This window comes from Lupinus angustifolius, chromosome LG12 (assembly GCF_001865875.1).
Source record: "Lupinus angustifolius cultivar Tanjil chromosome LG12, LupAngTanjil_v1.0, whole genome shotgun sequence".
In the NCBI taxonomy this organism is placed as follows: domain Eukaryota; kingdom Viridiplantae; phylum Streptophyta; class Magnoliopsida; order Fabales; family Fabaceae; genus Lupinus; species Lupinus angustifolius.
The window spans coordinates 6,293,796-6,312,307 of NC_032020.1; the positions used below are offsets into that span (position 1 = coordinate 6,293,796).

The following is an 18,512-nucleotide window of genomic DNA, read 5'->3' on the forward strand; positions in this document are numbered from 1 at the left end:
AAATGAAGCTCCTAAAAGGAATTCGGGATTTAGTTGAGGAAGTTCATCCTACCAAAACCATCTCCAAAGACATGGGAAAAAAACAGATTTGAAAAACGTGAATTCAATTATGATTTTATATCATTGTTTCACATTATATATGAAAATCATGAGATTCGAAATCCTAAGATTCATATTACACCAATCATAAGAAAATTTGAATTGAAACGTAAACGAAGTTGCACGTTGTTAACTTGTTATCATGGTGGGTAGCAATTAAAAACACCTTTCAATGTTTAAATGAAAGTGAAACGATGCATTAAAGTAAACCAAAATTTAAACAAGCCATACAGACGATGCAAAGAGAGGAGAAATGCAGACAAAGTACATAGAGAATGAGGCTCTATTCTTCTATGCAAATGAAGCACATGTTTAATTTAGGGTTTATAATTCTTGGTAGTGGCATTTTCAATTTAAATTACACCACCTAGTAAGGAACCACCGAAGGGTCTATTTGTGAGTTAAATTTCAGAGATGAAAGAATGGAAAATTAAGACTTTAGAGTCATCTCATAAATGTATTTCACAAATCTCAAGTCTTTTATTTCTCACTACAATTCAACTCAAACAAATCATAAATCACATGATTTTGTTTCCACCACCGAAACTTCTTACTTTACTACATGAAGCCAACTTTTATGTACATGCTAATTCCAACAAAACATTGTCTTAATCGGAAAAAGTTATTCTAAAGTAAATTTCTCTCTGAAGTAATTTAGTAAGGGTATATCTATCTTTTGATCTTTTAGTGGGTATAATCTCTACACACCTTACTCATAATCAAGGCTTGATCTCACTCAATTTATATAATCAAATTAATATTTGCAACAAAGAATGTCAAATTTGATCATTGCTCACTAGAGAATGGTCGTATAACAATGTCAAGTACAACATAATCTAGTAAACCATCAGAGTATCAAAACATTATTTATCTCCATAAATTAGATAGTACAACAGCCTCACTCATGCAGCCAAGTGATGTCAAATACAGATTTTAGTTCATAAGTGAACTTGCTAGATATTGGAAGCAAAAGTTAAGTTTTCAGCGCTAAGACGTTAATCGAAACAGGAAGTTATCTCAGAACAAAACTTATATATCAATGCCTAAAGTGCCTAACATTGGTAAAAAGTAACGAAACACCATACTTATTACAGCAGTCTATGGCATCCTTGTCTCTGATACTGCCACCAGGTTCTGCAATAACACCAATTTCATTTTCACATGCTTCTTCCACTGCATCTTTCCAAGCTGTTCATAAATTAACACACAACCTTTGATTAAAGAAAAAGACACAAATCCTTTCTCTTTATATTCTATAAAAGTTTGCTAAATTATCATTATGGATTACTTAAAAAATTACTATTATTTGCTGATTCATGAGCCATAGTATTCTCCGAATTTATGCACCAAAAGGAATAACTAATCCATGAGTACATGTGTTCTTTATGACTACTATACACAGAATTCCAGTATTGCAAATATTATGATATCAACACACTCACCAAATGGGAAGAAGGCGTCACTTGCCAAAGCTGCTCCTTTAATAGCACCTCCAGCTTTCCTTATTGCTATTCTTAAACTCTCAACACGATTAGGTTGCCCACTTCCCATACCTAGCATGCAATTGTCCTGCCAAATATCATTATAAAAGAGGATCAGATACTTAAACCGGACACTGAAGCAAAGAAAAGCTTCGAAGAAATAGCAGATGAGAACCTTAGCTATCACAATAGCATTGCTCTTGACGTGCTTCACACACAACCATGCAAACTCTGCATCACGGAGCTCACTTTCCTGGGGTGCCTTCTCAGAAACTACACTGAACTGGATGTCATTTGGTGTCAAGTCATCTGAATCCTGAGCTAACCACCCTCCACCAACTTGTCTGAGTGAAAGCTTTCCTGGTTCATTCTTTTTTGCTTCAAGAATCCTTAGAGTCTTTGACTTTCCACGAAGAATCTCAAGCCCCTTCTCCGTATAGCTAGGTGCAACCACAATTTCATAGAACATTCTTGTCTCCCCATCTGTCGGGCTTCTAAATTCTCTAATTTCTTTAGCAAGAACCTGAAATATAAAATACAAGCATTGAATAGGAATGTGCCTCTACCTTCACAAAAATACAATGACATGTGACACTAGTTCTTGGCTTAAAATCTTAAACCACAGAACAGGTCATCTTGCATCAATCATCCTTTGCTTAAAATGTGAAACCAGGGAATGGGTCAGGGTCACCCTGCACGTCATCATCATCAATAATCCACCAGAAGGAGTCAACCACATGGATCAAATAGTGCCACTATATTCGGTCAAAAACCAAATCCTATGATAAGTTATTTACGTCTGATAGTTCATAATGTTTTCATCACGATTTTTTTCATTCTCTTACCTATAATTATGGAGCTATCCTACATGTGTTTAATTCTTTTAACTGGGGTTTCTATTTGATTTGACTTTACCTTCAGTTTCCAATATATAGAAAGAACAACAATCATTGTCCCACTAGGTAGAGCCAACTATTTTCCATTCCTGAATGTGAAAGTTCCAAGGATACAAACTCATCTAAAAAGAGATTTCAGATTTCTAGCAGCCAACATTTCTACCATAGGAATTTACCTCATCAACTTCCACATTGAAAGCTACAATTCCACCAAATGCACTCACTGGGTCCGCTTTAACAGCTAGTCTGTAGGCTTCAAGAATATCATCACGTGATGCTACCCCACATGGATTAGTATGCTTCACTACCACACATGTGGGGTTCCTAAATTCACTCACACAATTCCATGCAGCATCAGCATCCAGATAGTTATTATATGACATCTCCTGCATTATAATGTTAAGGTTGTAAGACCATGAAAGGCATGAACATATATGAATGTTAAAATCATATATTTTTTTCATTGGAAACTCTCATCCCAAAACATGATATATAACTTCCAAAATACACCAAAGAAATTTACCAATAATATTTAAATGAAAGAAATTAGTAACTGAATCCCACCTTTCCATGGTGCTGTATGGAAGTAGCAATTCCACCGGCGTTAACCTCAGAAAGTCTTTTGTCAACATAGAATGCAGCTTTCTGATGAGGATTTTCACCATAACGGAGAGAACTTTTGAGCAAAAGTGGCACTGTCAAGCTAGGAGGAAATTTATCTGTCATTAAAATGAGAACACAAGTTATATGCACTCTGCACTGCATTACAATTAACATTACTTCAAAACTTTACATCAGAGTATGATATTCTCATACCATCCAGTACCTCATACAAATATACAAAAATAAATAGTTTAGAGTCAGAAAATATATTAAGGTTTAAGTACACTAAGTGTGTGTTAGTATTAACATATTTTGTGTTTGAAACAGCTTATAAAAAAAATTCCCTGAGAAAGCTTTTTCAAAATATGATTACTTCCCCGAAAATATATCTAACCAAACATGTATTGTTAAGTGGTTAGGTCTCTAAACAAAACTATAAGCTGTTGGGTGGATTAAGCTTTTCCATTCTAGGATTACAATTTAATTTACTTTCCTGTAATCAACATTTTTGTATCACAAGTATCTGTCATGTATGAAGTAATAAATCCTTAAGAACTTTTAATGTTAATACCTCCCACACTCTGCTTCCACAGCCACTCAGATACTGCAGAGTCATAGGAAGCAACATGCTGAAAAGCTTTCCAAGCAAGCTTTAGCCTGAATTTATCATCATTCTGGTTTCCTTTAAGAAACTCCAGAAGATCAGGGTAATCTTCTGAATCAACCACAACCAAAACATCCTTGTGATTCTGCGCAAGAAAAACTGATCAGATTATATTAAAGATATGTCAAAAGAAAACCTACATTTTAGAGCAAAGATAGTATGCAATGACAAACTAAACCACCTTAGCAGCAGCTCTAATCATGGCAGGACCACCAATATCAATGTTTTCAATTCCATCCTCAAACTCAACACCTCCAGTTGATGTAACTTTATCATAAAATGGGTATAGATTTACCACCACAACATCAAAAGTACCTGAAAATGAAAACTTAGTGGAATCAATAAAATAACTATTCTCACAAAATTCCAAATTCAACAATATAAAATTATACAACCATGCACTTGTAGTAAAAGGCCTGGTAACATAACTTACCAATTCCATGTGTATTGAGAGCTTCGATATGATGTTTTTGGTCTCTTCGAGCGAGAATACCCCCATGTATGTTAGGGTGCAAAGTTTTGACACGGCCATCAAGCTGTGAAGAGAAGCGAAAACATTCTTGTCACAAAAATGTCTAAGTTGTGTAACAAATAGGAGACGGGAAAACAAATGAATCATAAGAGGGGAAAGAAAACATATGGAAGATGATATATAAGAAAAAGCAAAACATGCAACAGCTGACAACGTACCAAAAAGAGAGGAAGAAGAACTCAAGCTACAAAGTACAAAGCAAACTCACCATTTCAGGGAACTGAGTAAGCTGTTCAACTTTGGTAACAGCAACTCCAGCACTCTCCAATGCAGAAGCTGTTCCTCCGGTTGAAACAATAGTGTAACTACAATGTGATAGAGGGGCTATCATTATAGCAGCTGAAGTTGATTGAATGCCATAAAGTGCTTTTTGAAAACGAGCACGAATATGGTGTACCAAAAAAAAGATAACAAGACATGCATATGAGAAACAATAAAATTTAACATGTTAAAATAAAAACATTAAAAGAAGGGGAAATTGCTATCTGCACCCCGGGGTTTGTCATATAGACACACATACCCCTCGAGTTTAACAAATGACACTGACGCAGAAACAGTTTAAAACATCAAGATTTTTCTTCCTTTCTCTCCCTTATCTCTCCTTAAAACACCCGCAGCAAATTTTCATCAAATTTTAACGAATCAGAGATCAAAACAGGTGTTAATGTGACATGAAATGCAAAATAAGGGAGGTCAGTGTCATTTCTTAAACCAGAGAAGGTGTGTGCTTATAGTTACATGGTACGCAGCACTGCTACGTTCATGATTCATTCGCGGTTCACATGGGTATGTCATTCGTCATTTTTACATTAATTTAGTAAGACCCTCTCCCTATGACGAACTCTATACATCGCGATGATACATAAGATAAATGAGAGAATTATATAACCATGAGTCTGTCATTGTCACAAACATGCCGAGTGCAATTTCCGCTTAACGGAATTATAACTTACCCTAATTCCTGAAGCCCATTCCCAACAAAAGCAAGATTCTTCTTATCTGATAATGATATCAGTGCTTGCTTGCTGCCTGTATCACAACAAAACAACAAAACATATCATAAACTGTTAATCTTACATTTTAAATAAACCAGGCATATACTTGACATATAAAATTATAACAGTAAACATAGAAGAGAAAAAGATTTATACACTGACACAGTGTAAGAGTTTTTTACATGCATTATTCATCATTCATTTTCAATCATCATTGACTCTGAAATAAAAGTAATGCAAATGAATGTGGATAGTGCACTCTGTACAAATCTTTACACTGTCAGGGATAGATATACACTCATAGAATTGCCTAAAATCACATAAAGAATAATAAATCATAACTCTAAAATTAAAGTTGGATGTAGCAATGTTACCTGGTTCGTGAGAAACGTTGCGGTCCGAAACGACGTTCATAGCAGCAACGTTCCTATTTGGTGATGAAGAGTGAGAGAGAGAGAAGCGCAACAACCTTAGGGGGTGACTATGGTTGTAGGGGGCGGCGGAATGAGGAGAGAGAGAAGAGACTAAGCACGGCGGCGTTTGGCGGAGCAGGAGACGGGAGAGAGAGACGGTGGTGGCGGCTCCAGTTGGAGACTGAATCATTCTTTTTGAGTGTTTTGTTTTGTTTGTTGCCCAGTGACAGCAATAAAAACCCAAAAACTTAGGGTTTTCTTAAACTACTACAAAATGTAATTGAATTATTGAACCTATGTTTTTTATTATCATTCATCATTTATAGTATTTTTATTAACTATTATTAAATTAATATTAAATAATATTTATATCTATCTTTCTATACTTACTATATATATACTAGTGTGCGTGTCTCTCGAGTGTCTGTCGGTCACGTTCTTATTTTAAAATACTAAGTAATTAATTTTTATACACTTCATTTTGTAGAATTAAAATGTCTTTTTTGTATTATATTTACTTTATATTATATTTTTTTTGTCTTTATTAGGTAATATGCAACTTATAATTAATATGTTTGATGTGATTATATAGGATTATATGGTTTTTTCAATTAAAAAATTGAACGATAAAATATGAATATATAAATTATATCGTGGTGGTGGTTACACCATGTTTTGGCTTTATATATAACTAGCGTGTCGACTGACACTATATAAATTTAAAGAAATTTTTTGATTTAAGAAGATAAAAATCATTATGTGATTGTTAGATATTAGTATTGTGTGGAAGTTTTTATTAGTTATTAAGGAGAGAAGTTAAAAAGGATAAAAGTGGAATATTAAAATTATGCCATGCATGGTGGTTACCACTTGTTTTGGCTTTATTAATAGTATAGATATAAATATATATATATATATATATAAATTTGTAATATAATTTTTAATGAAATATATAAAAATTAAATATTCAATAATAAAAAATAAGAGTACAAGTTGATAAATCTGATATACTAATGTATATGAATGGATGAATGATGGTGGATAATGTATGGATTTCAAAGAAACATTAATTGAAACTTTAAATATATTGAACTTGTTATTATATTATCATCAATTTCATATATATGTATTCATAAGTTTTTTACATCTTCATTATATCATATGTATTATTTAAATATCTTCTAATAATATTGATTCTCCATTAATAATAAATGTATTGACATCTCATTATAGAAGAGAACATGTTTATGTACTGAAAAATGTTAAAGTGGTGAGGTTTAAACATAACAAACAAAATAGTCAGTTGCTTAACTCTAAAGGATCTGTGGGGGATGCGAGTTTTAAGATGATCAATTTTTGTACTCATCAAAGAATTTTATAACTATTTATATGAGGTAATTTTACATTATCTATGTTGTTCTTCTAATTAACTATTATTATAATATTTTCCTATACAATAAAAGAAATATTAATGGAAGTTATAGGAAGTTACATACACCAAAAATATCAAACAACCAATGTAATTTTTAATATAAGTTTTTAATAATATCATAATTCATTTTTATATTTTTATTTTACATAAATTATTTTTTGATACATGTTCATGTACCGAAAAATGTCAAAGTGGTGAGGTTTAATCATAACAAATAAAATAGCCAGTCGCTTAACTCTAAAGGATCTGTGGAGAAGGCGAGTTCTAAGACGACCAGTTTTTGTACTCATCCGATGAAGCATGTAAAAAGCAAGGGTGTTCGTTATGTACTTCTGATATGTTCATCTATATATATGTGTGATGTAAATTTTATTTTCTTAACTTTTCACTTTTGCATTTAATAATTGGTGTTATTATATGTTGGTTACTTGTATGACAAACTTTTGAAAGATAAAAAGAAAGTGATGTTCTTATCCCCACAAAAAATCTCTTTGTTGATTAGTAACTCCAATGTAAAAAAGAAGAAGGGAGGGGAGCATCCACGACATATAGCTGATATGTTCATCGGACATAGAGATAATGATTTATTTCTTGCGCCATTTAATATTGATCAACATTTTTTTTTCTAAATATAGTTTACTTTTCTTTAGTATGTCAATTCTTAACATTTCCTAACCATATGCATATATTTTGTATGACTCAATGTATTTGATTGTCATTAATATGATTAAAAACAAATATACTATTTGGGGATGATAATTCAAACAAGTACCCTGCTACGAAGGAAATAATCACTAGGTAAGTGGATTCATTTAAACTTACTATTTTTAGTACACCTTCCGCACATTTTCTGTTTTGTAATTAAGTACAATTTTTGTTTTTTAGGGGACTGCAAATTTAGAGAACTCATGTTCATACTAAATCTACATCAAACAACATCGAATGCATTCATATAAACGTACTGACACACATATCAAACAATTATATATGTGTAGTATTCATCTTTCAAGTAAATGTATTTATATATTTATTTAATTTTAATTGTAGACCCATTGGTAAAACATCACGAATGATTACAATTATTGTGTGTTGTATTTCACGAAGGAGGACATTCAAGAGTAGTCAACTTCAATATAATTTGATGCAGATTCATACACATATGACCAAATCACATAGCTTATAGAAGATTGGTCAAAATTTCACTTAGTATTAGTGAGTAATTTAGGGGATACATTGTATAAATTACATGCTTGAGAAATACAATGTATTATTTTGATTTAACCAATTAATGAAAAGAATATCGTTTTTGTTCTAGCTTTTGAGCATTATTAAATCTTTGCATATCGCATATACAACATCGCTCCTATAAGAAAGCGTTGTTGAGTTGAATGTTATATATTCCACAATATTTCTTTAAGTGGATATTGTTGAATGTCACAGTATCATATTTAAATATAACATTGTTTCAATAACACTCTTTTGAGTGAGCACTGTAAAATGTGTGATTTTCATATATTCAACAACGCTCCTTTAAAAGAGCGTTTTTGAATGTCATATATTCATGCTCCTCGTTCATTTAGACATCACTCATTGGTATATGATAAATTATTAAAATTAATATATGATAAATTATTAAAATTAATATAGGATAAATTATTAAAAGAAATTTAAATATGATAAAAATTTAAATAATTTATATATTTTATTTAAAAAAAATCCAGTTACTTCTTAGAAGAACAACTTTTAATAAAATATTTTGATTCAATGATTCAACAACGCTCCTTTGAGTGAACGTTGTTGAATATTATATCTTCAACAATACTTCCTTAAGCGAGTGTTATAGACTATATAAAATTCAACATCGTTCTCCATAATGAGCGTTGTTGAATCTTTAATTCTCAGCAATCCCAAGTGCAATCGGACACTAAAAAATTAAATACTTTCCCGCATTTAACAGTGAAATTCATTCAACACAGAAATCACTCATTCATTCAACACCAAAATCACTCACTCATTCAACCTCAAAATCATTCACTCATTCAAACTCGAAATCATTCACTCATTCCACCTAAAAATCATGCACTCATTCAACCTAAAAATATTCACTTGTTCAATACCGAAATTGATTCAACACAAAAAGTTCACTCATTCAACACCAAATTTCATCCAATGCCAAAAGTTCATTCGATATCGAATTGAAAGTGAGTCTACCATATCTATATTTGTTTTTTTTTTCAATTAATTTAGCTTGTATTGACTTAGCGTTTCCCCTTTCATCTTATTACATAAGTTAATGCTTATAATAATGTATTTGTTCTGCTTGGTGAGCTTAACTCCAATCTTTTAGGGTTTCCTCTATCGTATTTTTTGTCCAATTTCGTTTTTAGAAAATGGACCAAGATACATTTTGTCCGGAAATTATTTGATCAAAATCGTTGAGTGTCAATCGATTGACGTAAGAGTATGAGGATATAGTGAAATCACTTATTATGTTTGCAATTGAGAATGCTGAAAATCCAAATGAAATTGAATATCCTTATTTAAAATGTTGTTACACTATCCAATTTAAAAGTTTATTTAGTGTGTCATGGTATCAATCAGAGTTACACATGTTGGATAAAGTCTGGTAAGACAAATGGTGGTTACACTAATAAGATATTTATGAAAGATATCAACACATATGCATATGAAGGCGGTCGTTTCGACAGAATGACAAATGTTGTCTGATAAGGCAAATCGCAAGTGCATGATTATATTATCAAGTAATAAATATTGATCACACAAGGACTGAAAAATTCCTTTAATTATAGCAATTAATTTATACTTAACTCAAATAAGGAAATAAAATTGAATTTAGAACGATTGAGAAATTAACAAGAATAGTTATGAAGGTATTAAAAAAGTTTGAAATCTAATTCAGGGAGAGTTCACAGGATAAGGGTTACCATATTTACACTCGCAAATCCTTGTTTTGCTCATTTTCATGAACTTTAAGTTGTGAGGGTGAATTGTTCTCTGATATGTGTCATTCTCTCTTGAACTCCGACATGCGTACTCAATTGAAGTCGCACCTACTCTCGTGGTACGGTTATCAATCAAATCATGTACTTGGATCTTTCTATCCAATCGCTTCGTAGCAACCTAAGGTGAATTCCAGAAACCCCCGAGAATCCTAATACTACTCTAGTGAATTAGGATTCTAGTTTGAATAACTTAATGGTCAGATAGTTGGGTTCACCTCTCGGTCCTTCCCCAATGTATCTAAGATGTGTAATTTATTGGTCAAACAACTCACACGAATAAAACTCAGTTTAATGATTCAAATTACAACACTCAATGAAAAAGAAATAAGAACAAATGTTTATTGAATGTAAAAGGGCATAGCCCCAATCCTAGAAACAAAGGGAATTACTCACTCATGATGTAGAAGAGAATCCCAAATTCTAAATTAGAGAATTGTAATGTAAAGTGTTTTCATCCTTGATGGAGAATCCTTATTTATCCTAATTACAAAATATTGGGCTAAACCCAACAAAACAAATCTAAAAAATAGGAATATAATATAACATCTATGACTTCTTTTGGCTCTTCAATTGGTCTTCGCATAACCTCAACACTGAATTCTATCTTCTTGCATCCAATCTCTACTTTTTTTGGCTTTAATCTATCCAAACTGCACAACATAGCCAAAAACACCCGCTCAACCCAAACAAAGAGAAATAAAATCTAAAAACAATCATAACGTCCTAATTATATCCTAAAATACAATTTAAATGCAATGCAAATATAGCATAATTTCACACTCATCAAATCCCCCCAAGCTTATCTCTTGCTTGTCCTCAAGCAAATATTATGTCTAACTTTCACAATCATGTATGAATGATGATATAGAAACCATGACCCAAAATAATAAGCAATCTCATGTTAGTTTTGAAAGAATCTAAACATCAAGACAAGACAATCATAAACAAATTTAATTCCAGCTAAGTCTTTGAGACATAACAACTGCATGAATTAGGGTCACTCTTCTCTCATCACTCTCATGTGTTTAAATGTCAAAGTGTTTCGCTAAAAAAATTCATGAAAGTAAATTACCATAGACTTGATTATAGACCAAATCGCCACTGACAGTATTTGAATGCATGCAAAAATCAAGAGGTCTTTAAATGGTTGTAATGGAGCCAAAGTGGATGATTTAAGGTGAGATAGTCAAAGAAAAAGTAATTCAAAAGGCTTACAAATGTTTCCCAAAATACTTAAACATTTTAGACATCTGATTGAAGCATTGAGATTCTCTTAATAGACTTTAGTTTATCATATGATCTTTTTTCAATCAACTTTTCTCCCCACAACACACTTTTTTTCACTCCATTTTCTTTTAGTATATTTTGTATTTCTTCAAGGGATGAAGTTAATTTACTTGTTTTCTTCTTCACATTTTTATGGATTCTTTCATCACACATGACCTTTTTATCTTTCTCATTGCTTCAAATAAACATCACAAATTACCCCAAACCATCATTTGAGTAGCTATGAAAAATTGTTAAAGTTCAGGCTCAAAAGTGAGCAACTAATGAGTTTTCAATGCTTATAACAAGCAATTGAAGGTCAAAAGAAAAAGTCCTACTTGTCTCTTTCATTTTAATGTATACAAACATACTTCAATCTTGAAACGGTCACAAATCAAGTTCTAGACTATACAATCATAGAAAATTATGCACTCATGAAAGAAAACAAGTTTTATGCAATTGTCAATTTAAATCAGAATCCTTATTGTGTTTGGCCCAAGTTTCTCACATTTGGTACATTCAGCAGAAATTATGAAACAAAGACCTTTATTTAACCAAATTTAATTCACAATTGTCAAATCTAATGTCTTTCATGTTATTATTCTATCAACAATTTTTTTCTTCAATTGGGGTCACAGTTCAATAATTATTATTCATGCATACTTTTTCATTTAAAGAGCAGACAGACAACACATAGAACTAAGCAGAGAATAGATGAAATATGAAACATATGTGAAATGCATGATAATATGAATATTAAACCTAAAAAAAATTAAAATCTATATAGTATGCATGGCATGAATGAACTATCTAAATGCATAACCCCCTCAAGCTTAGAAATTTACATTATCCCCAATGTAAAAATCTAAACAATAAGAGAAGAGAAAAAGGTCCTTAACTCATGTGCCAATTATAAGTGATTGACTTTATTTGGTGTAGTGGAAGTACCTGCACAAGAAGAGAAAAAAGGTCACAAATGGCCCATATGTTCGAGATGTACTAGGTGCAAATATCATATTTAAATTATGCAACTGATATGCATTGTCGTGTTAGCACTTTTCCATGTAATTTTTTATTTTATTTTTTAGAGTTTATGATATTTTTTTGTCAACGACACTATATACATCCCATTACAAAGGCTCCAAACTCAGGGAGGCACTAAAGCCGACACTAAAATTAATGAATTAAAAAAAATGTAAATCCAGCGTGGGTTGCCTCCCACAAAACGCTTGTTTAACGTCATTAGCTTGACGGTTGATCCTTACAGCTCATGTAGGGTCCAAGAGGAAAAAGTTTGTGTGTTTCTCTAATCGCTCATCTGCTAGAGAATGTTTTAAACGTTGACCATTTACCTTGAAGTTTCCCATTTCCTCATTCCATATCTCAACTGTTCCATAAGGATAGACCTTGGTGACTCTGAACGGACTTGACCATCTAGACTTTAGCTTCCCTGGAAAGAGTCTCAATCTGGAGTTTAATAAGAGAACTAGTTCCCCTATTCAGAATTCTCTACGGAGTATGTGTTTGTCATGCCATCTTTTTGTTCTTTCTTTATAAGTGCAGGCATTCTCATAAGCATCCAACCGTAGTTCTTCCAACTATTGTAGTTGGAAATTCCTCTTTTCTCTAGCAACTTTCATATCAAAGTTTAGCAATTTGACTGTCCAATACACCTTATGCTCACGATTTAAGGGTGGCAGGGCTTACCATAAATCAACCTGAATGGTGACATACCAATAGGTGTTTTATATGCAGTACGGTAAGCCCATAAAGCATCATCAAGCTTTGAGGACCAATCTTTCCTCCTCCTAGACACTGTCTTCTCCAATATGCTCTTAATCTCACGATTTGATACTTCCACTTGACCACTTGTTTGAGGGTGGTAAGGGGTACCAACTCGATGAAAAACACCATACTTCTTCAAGAGGTTTTCAAAATGTCTTTCAATGAAATGTGAGCCTCCATCACTAATAACCAGCCCCATGACTATAAACCTTAGAAATATGATCTTGGTAAATAGTTTGATGATCATTTTAGCATCCTTGTGTGGAGAAGAAATTGCATCCACCCACTTAGAAACATAATCAGTGCCACCAAGATATATTTGTTGTTATTTGAAGTAGGAAAAGGTCTCATATAGTCAACTCCCTATACATCAAATATCTCCACCTCAAGGATGGGGTTCATTTACATTTCATGCCTTTTTGACATGTTCCCCACCCTTTGGGAAGAATCACAAGTGAGAACAAAACTTCTTGCATCTCTGAATATGTGTGGCCAAAAGAAACTACATTGGAATACCTTTGCTATTGTTGTTGAAGTACTAACATGGCCTCCATAAGAGGCAAAGTGACAACAACTCAGGATCTTTGAAACTTCTTCTGGAACACATCTTCTGTAAATACCATCAGCATAAAGTTGGTAGAGGTAAGGATCACCCCAAATATACTTCTTCATATCTGAGAAGAATTTCTTTTTCTCTTGCGATGTCATTTAACGTGGAAGAATCTTGCTGACCAAATAGTTTATAAAGTCAACATAACAAGGTGCCTCTACAATGTCGAGGAGGAGCAGTTGTTCATCAGGAAAGGAATAATCAATTGGTATGTCCTCCTCTCCTCCACTTGGATGTTCAAGCCAAGATAAGTGATCTACAACTGGATTATCTGTCCCTTTTATGTCAACAATCTCCGGACCAAATTCTTGCAGAAGGAGAATCCATCGGATGAAACATGGCTTGACTTCTTTCTTACTCATCAAGTATCTCATGGCTGTGTGATCAATATGGACTATAACTTTAGAACCTACTAGGTAGGACCTAAATTTTTCGAAGGCAATCACAATAGCTAGTAGCTCCTTCTCTGTGGTGGCATAGTTGGCTAGAGTCATCAAATGTTTTGCTTGCATAGTAAATTGCATGCATCTTCTTGTCCTTCTTTTGGCCCAACACTACTCCCACAACATAGTCACTAGCATCACACATCACTTCAAATGGAACATTTCAGTTTGGTGATTTCAATATTGGTGTAGTGACCAATGCCTCCTTAAACCTGCAAAACAATTTGAGACAAGCAACCCTTAAATCAAATGCAGCATCTTTCATCAAAAGTTTAGAAAGGGGTTTCGCAATTTTTGAAAAATCTTTTATGAATTTGCGGTAAAATTCTGCATGGCCTAAGAAACTCCTGACACCTTTTATGTTAATTGGTGGTGGCATTTTTCTATTACTGCATTTTTTGCTCTGTCCACCTCTATCCTTTTTCCTGAAATTAACTGTCCCAACACAATACCCTTGCACACCATGAAGTGACACTATTCTCAATTTAATATAAGATTTAATTCCTCACATCTCTATAATATTTTTGTCAAATTTGTTAAACAGTTATCAAATGAAAATCCATAAATAGAAAAATCATCCATGAAAACTTCCATTATGTTTTCTATAAAATCAGAAAATATTGCAGTCATGCATCTTTGAAAAGTGGTTGGGCATTACATAGCCCAAAAGGCATTCTCCTATAGGCAAAGGTGCCATAAGGACATGTGAAAGTAGTTTTCTGTTGGTCTTCAGGGTGAAAGGGGATTTGGTGAAATCCTGAGTACCCATCTAAATAGCAGAAATATTCATGTGTAGCAAGCCTTTCAAGCATTTGATCAATGAATGAGAGAGATAAGTGATCTTTCCTAGTGGTTGTGTTTAATTTTCTATAATCAATGCACATTCTCCAACCTGTGACTGTTCTAGTTGGTATTAATTCATTTTTCTCAATTTTCATTACAGTCAATTCTCCATTTTTAGGAACCACATGAACTGGGCTCACCCATTCGCTATCAGATATAGGATATATTACCCATCATCTAAATGTTTCAGCACTTCTTTCCTAACCACTTCTTTCATATTAGGATTTAGTCTCCTCTAATTTTCAATTGAAGTTTTATGGTTAGGTTCCATGATAATTCTATGCATGCAAAAAGAAGGGTTTATACCCTTTATATCATCTAATGTGTATCCTATTACCTTCTTATGTATTCTCAAGACCCTTAACAATGTTTCAGTTTCCAATTTATTTAATTTAGCATTAACAACTGGATAAGATGAATTAGGTCCAAGAAATTCATACCTGAGGGTGGAGGGGAGTGTTTTTAATTCAATTTAAGGTGTTTTCCTCTCATCCCAATCTTCAGATTTGGGCATTACCTTCAATGTCTCATCTTGCGGGTTGTGAGGAAGTGATGGGCTTGCATTCAGAAATTCAATAACCTCAACCACTTTCTCATCAACGCCTGAAGTGTCACCATCTACTATGAATCTCTCTAAGGGATCTTTAGATTGCACTCTATCTGCTTCCTCTTTCATAAGTTGGTTCAGCATATCAACCCTGAAACATGAATCCTCAAGAGAAGGTTGTATAATAGATTTAGCAATATCAAATTCAGCTTTTTCAACTCCTATGCTTAGGGAAAGTTTTCCATTCTTTATATTAATTATAGCACCAGTAGTAGCCAAAAAGGGTCTACCTAGTATGATTGGGATTTGCGAATCCTCTTCTATCTCTAGTATTACAAAATTTGCTGGAATGAAAATTTTCCCAACTTTGATAGAAACATCCTCCAAGATGCCTAGAGAGAATTTAACTGACCTATCAGCTAATTGAAGTGATATAGTAGTGGATTTTAGTTCACCAACTTCCAATTTTTTGCACACGAATAAAGCCATGAGACTCACACTTTCCCCCAAGTCACATAAGACATGACCAAAACTAGTATTTCCATTTAAACATGGGATAGAAAAACTACAAGGATCTTTTAATTTAGGGGGTAATTTATTTTGAATTAAGGCACTGCACTCCTCAGTTAAAGCAATTGTTTCATAATCCTCTAGTCTTTTTTTAAATAAAATATCCTTAAGAAATTTTGTATATGCAGGTATCTCCTGCAGTGCCTCAATGAAGGATAAGATGATATATAATTTCTTAAGAATATCCAAAAAAAATTCCAAATTTCTTTTCTAATTTTGCCTTTGCTAATCTTTGGGGAAAAAGAACTAGTGGTACATATGGTGATGGAGCTAGATACTTAGACACCTTTTCAAAATTTTGTGCCCTTTCAGGTGTTGTGTCTCAGTATGTTCCTCTTTCATTTGAGTCTTTTTCCTAATTTGAGGAATATCAGTTAGTTCCTTTCCACTCCTTAATTTGACAGCTTTACAATGTTCATTATTTAAATTTTTTCTGGTTGTCTTGAAACATCCATGTTTGCCTATTAGGATTACTGGCTTGTTGGGCAATTTGTGTTTCTAGCATTTTACCATGGATGGTCAAGTTTCCTATTTTAGGATTCAAGTCATTGAGCATGTTCGAAAAACTTTTATTAATCATGACTTGATCTTCATGAAATTTATTTTGGTTAGCAAGCAATTTTTCTTGACCTTCCATTAATGTTTTAAGAGTATGGTCAACAGGAGAAAATTATACTTGTGGAAACCTTGTTGAAGGTTTCTTGTTACATGACCCATCCTGGTATTGATGATTCAGAGTGTTGTTGCTCCTCCAAGAAATGTTGGAATTGTTCTGTCTGTATGGTAGATTGAATTGTCGTACACTCTTATCCTTGTAATCATAGTAGTTGCACGATTCAGGTTGTTCATTGATAAATGCTCCATGTTCAGGTTTAGTGAAGTATTTGCATTCAGTCCAGTCATGACCTTTTGCTCCACATCCCTCACAAGTTGCAGTAGACCTAATAGTATTAGCATTATATTTTTCTAGCTTCCAAACTTTGAGAAATGTTCTCCAACGTGGAAATTACCTTCTCCATTTGATTGCCTGAATATTATGCACCAGAGTCTCTTCTTGGATGATATCTCCTCTCGTTTACCCATTGGTGAAGATTGGAAACAACATTCTCTATGATCTTTGAAGTAGCATCAATTCCTTTGCACATAAGATCGTTAGTGTCCATATTAAATTCCTTCTTTTTCTCACTAACCACTTGATCTTTCTTAACTTGTAACTCTTGATCTATCATCTACATTTCCTTTATGTGGTCGAAGAACTCATTTGCCACCTTAAGCACTCCCAAAATTATACTTCTTAAGTTCATTTGAACCACCAAATTCATATCTCTGAATTATGTTATCAATTTCATTTCTCGCACCATTAAGGCATACAAATGTAATGATTTTCGACTTAATGCATCTGATACCTTATTAGCTTTCCCAGGGTGATATTGAAGACCAAAACCGTAATCCTTGAGAAATTCAATCCATCGCCTTTGTCTCATATTCAACTCCTTTTGATCAAACAAATATTTTAAACTCTTGTGATCACTAAATACCTCAAATATCACGACATGAAGATGGTGCCTCTATATTTTCAAAGCAAAAAGAACAGCAACTAACTCTAGATCATATGTTGGATAATTTTGCTCATGTAGTCTTAATTGTCTCGAAGCATAAGCAACAACCTTCCCATCTTGCATCAACACACAACCCAAACTTTGCTTTGAAGCATCACAATATACATTGAAGTTACTGTCTGAACATGGAAGAATCGATACGGGTGCAGAAGTCAACCTCTGTTTTAGCTCTTGAAAGCTCTCCTCACATCTTGTTGTCCAAACAAACGGTTGTCCCTTTCAGGTCAACTTAGTCAATGGCAAAGCTAATTTTGAGAACCCTTCAATGAATTTTCGATAATAACTAGCTAGTCCAAGAAAACTCCTAATCATTGTTACCAATTTTGGAGCTGCCCATTCCATCACCCTTCAACCTTAGAAGGATCCACTATAATTCCTTCCTTAGATATGACATGCCCAAGGAAAATCCACAAACTCAAGCCAAAATTCACATTTTCATAATTTGGCATAGAGATGATTGTCCTATAAAATCTTCAATACAACTATTAGATGCTTAACATGTTATTCTCTACTCTTAGAATACACTAGGAAATCATCTATAAATACCACCACAAAAGAATCTCGGTACGGATGAAAAATCCTATTCATGTAATCCATGAATATTGCTGGAGCATTAGTCACACCAAATGGCATCACAAGGTACTTATAATGTCCATATCGTGTCCTAAAAGTAGTTTTAGGAACATCCTCT

At 33.3% G+C, this 18,512-nt stretch overlaps 1 protein-coding gene and 1 pseudogene across 1 annotated transcript; both read right to left on the reverse strand.

Annotated features, from left to right (window-relative positions):
• Window positions 953-5,978, reverse strand: LOC109362647 (bifunctional purine biosynthesis protein PurH). The gene is made up of 11 exons (XM_019608599.1): window positions 5,645-5,978; window positions 5,229-5,304; window positions 4,484-4,580; window positions 4,177-4,279; window positions 3,925-4,058; window positions 3,651-3,828; window positions 3,041-3,195; window positions 2,653-2,862; window positions 1,756-2,103; window positions 1,542-1,668; window positions 953-1,287 (listed from the first exon to the last, which is right to left on the reverse strand). The coding sequence occupies exons 1-11, from the start codon at window positions 5,871-5,873 to the stop codon at window positions 1,136-1,138; spliced, it is 1,809 nt and encodes a 602-aa protein (XP_019464144.1). The 5' UTR covers window positions 5,874-5,978; the 3' UTR covers window positions 953-1,135.
• LOC109361834 lies at window positions 12,673-13,897 on the reverse strand (annotated as a pseudogene).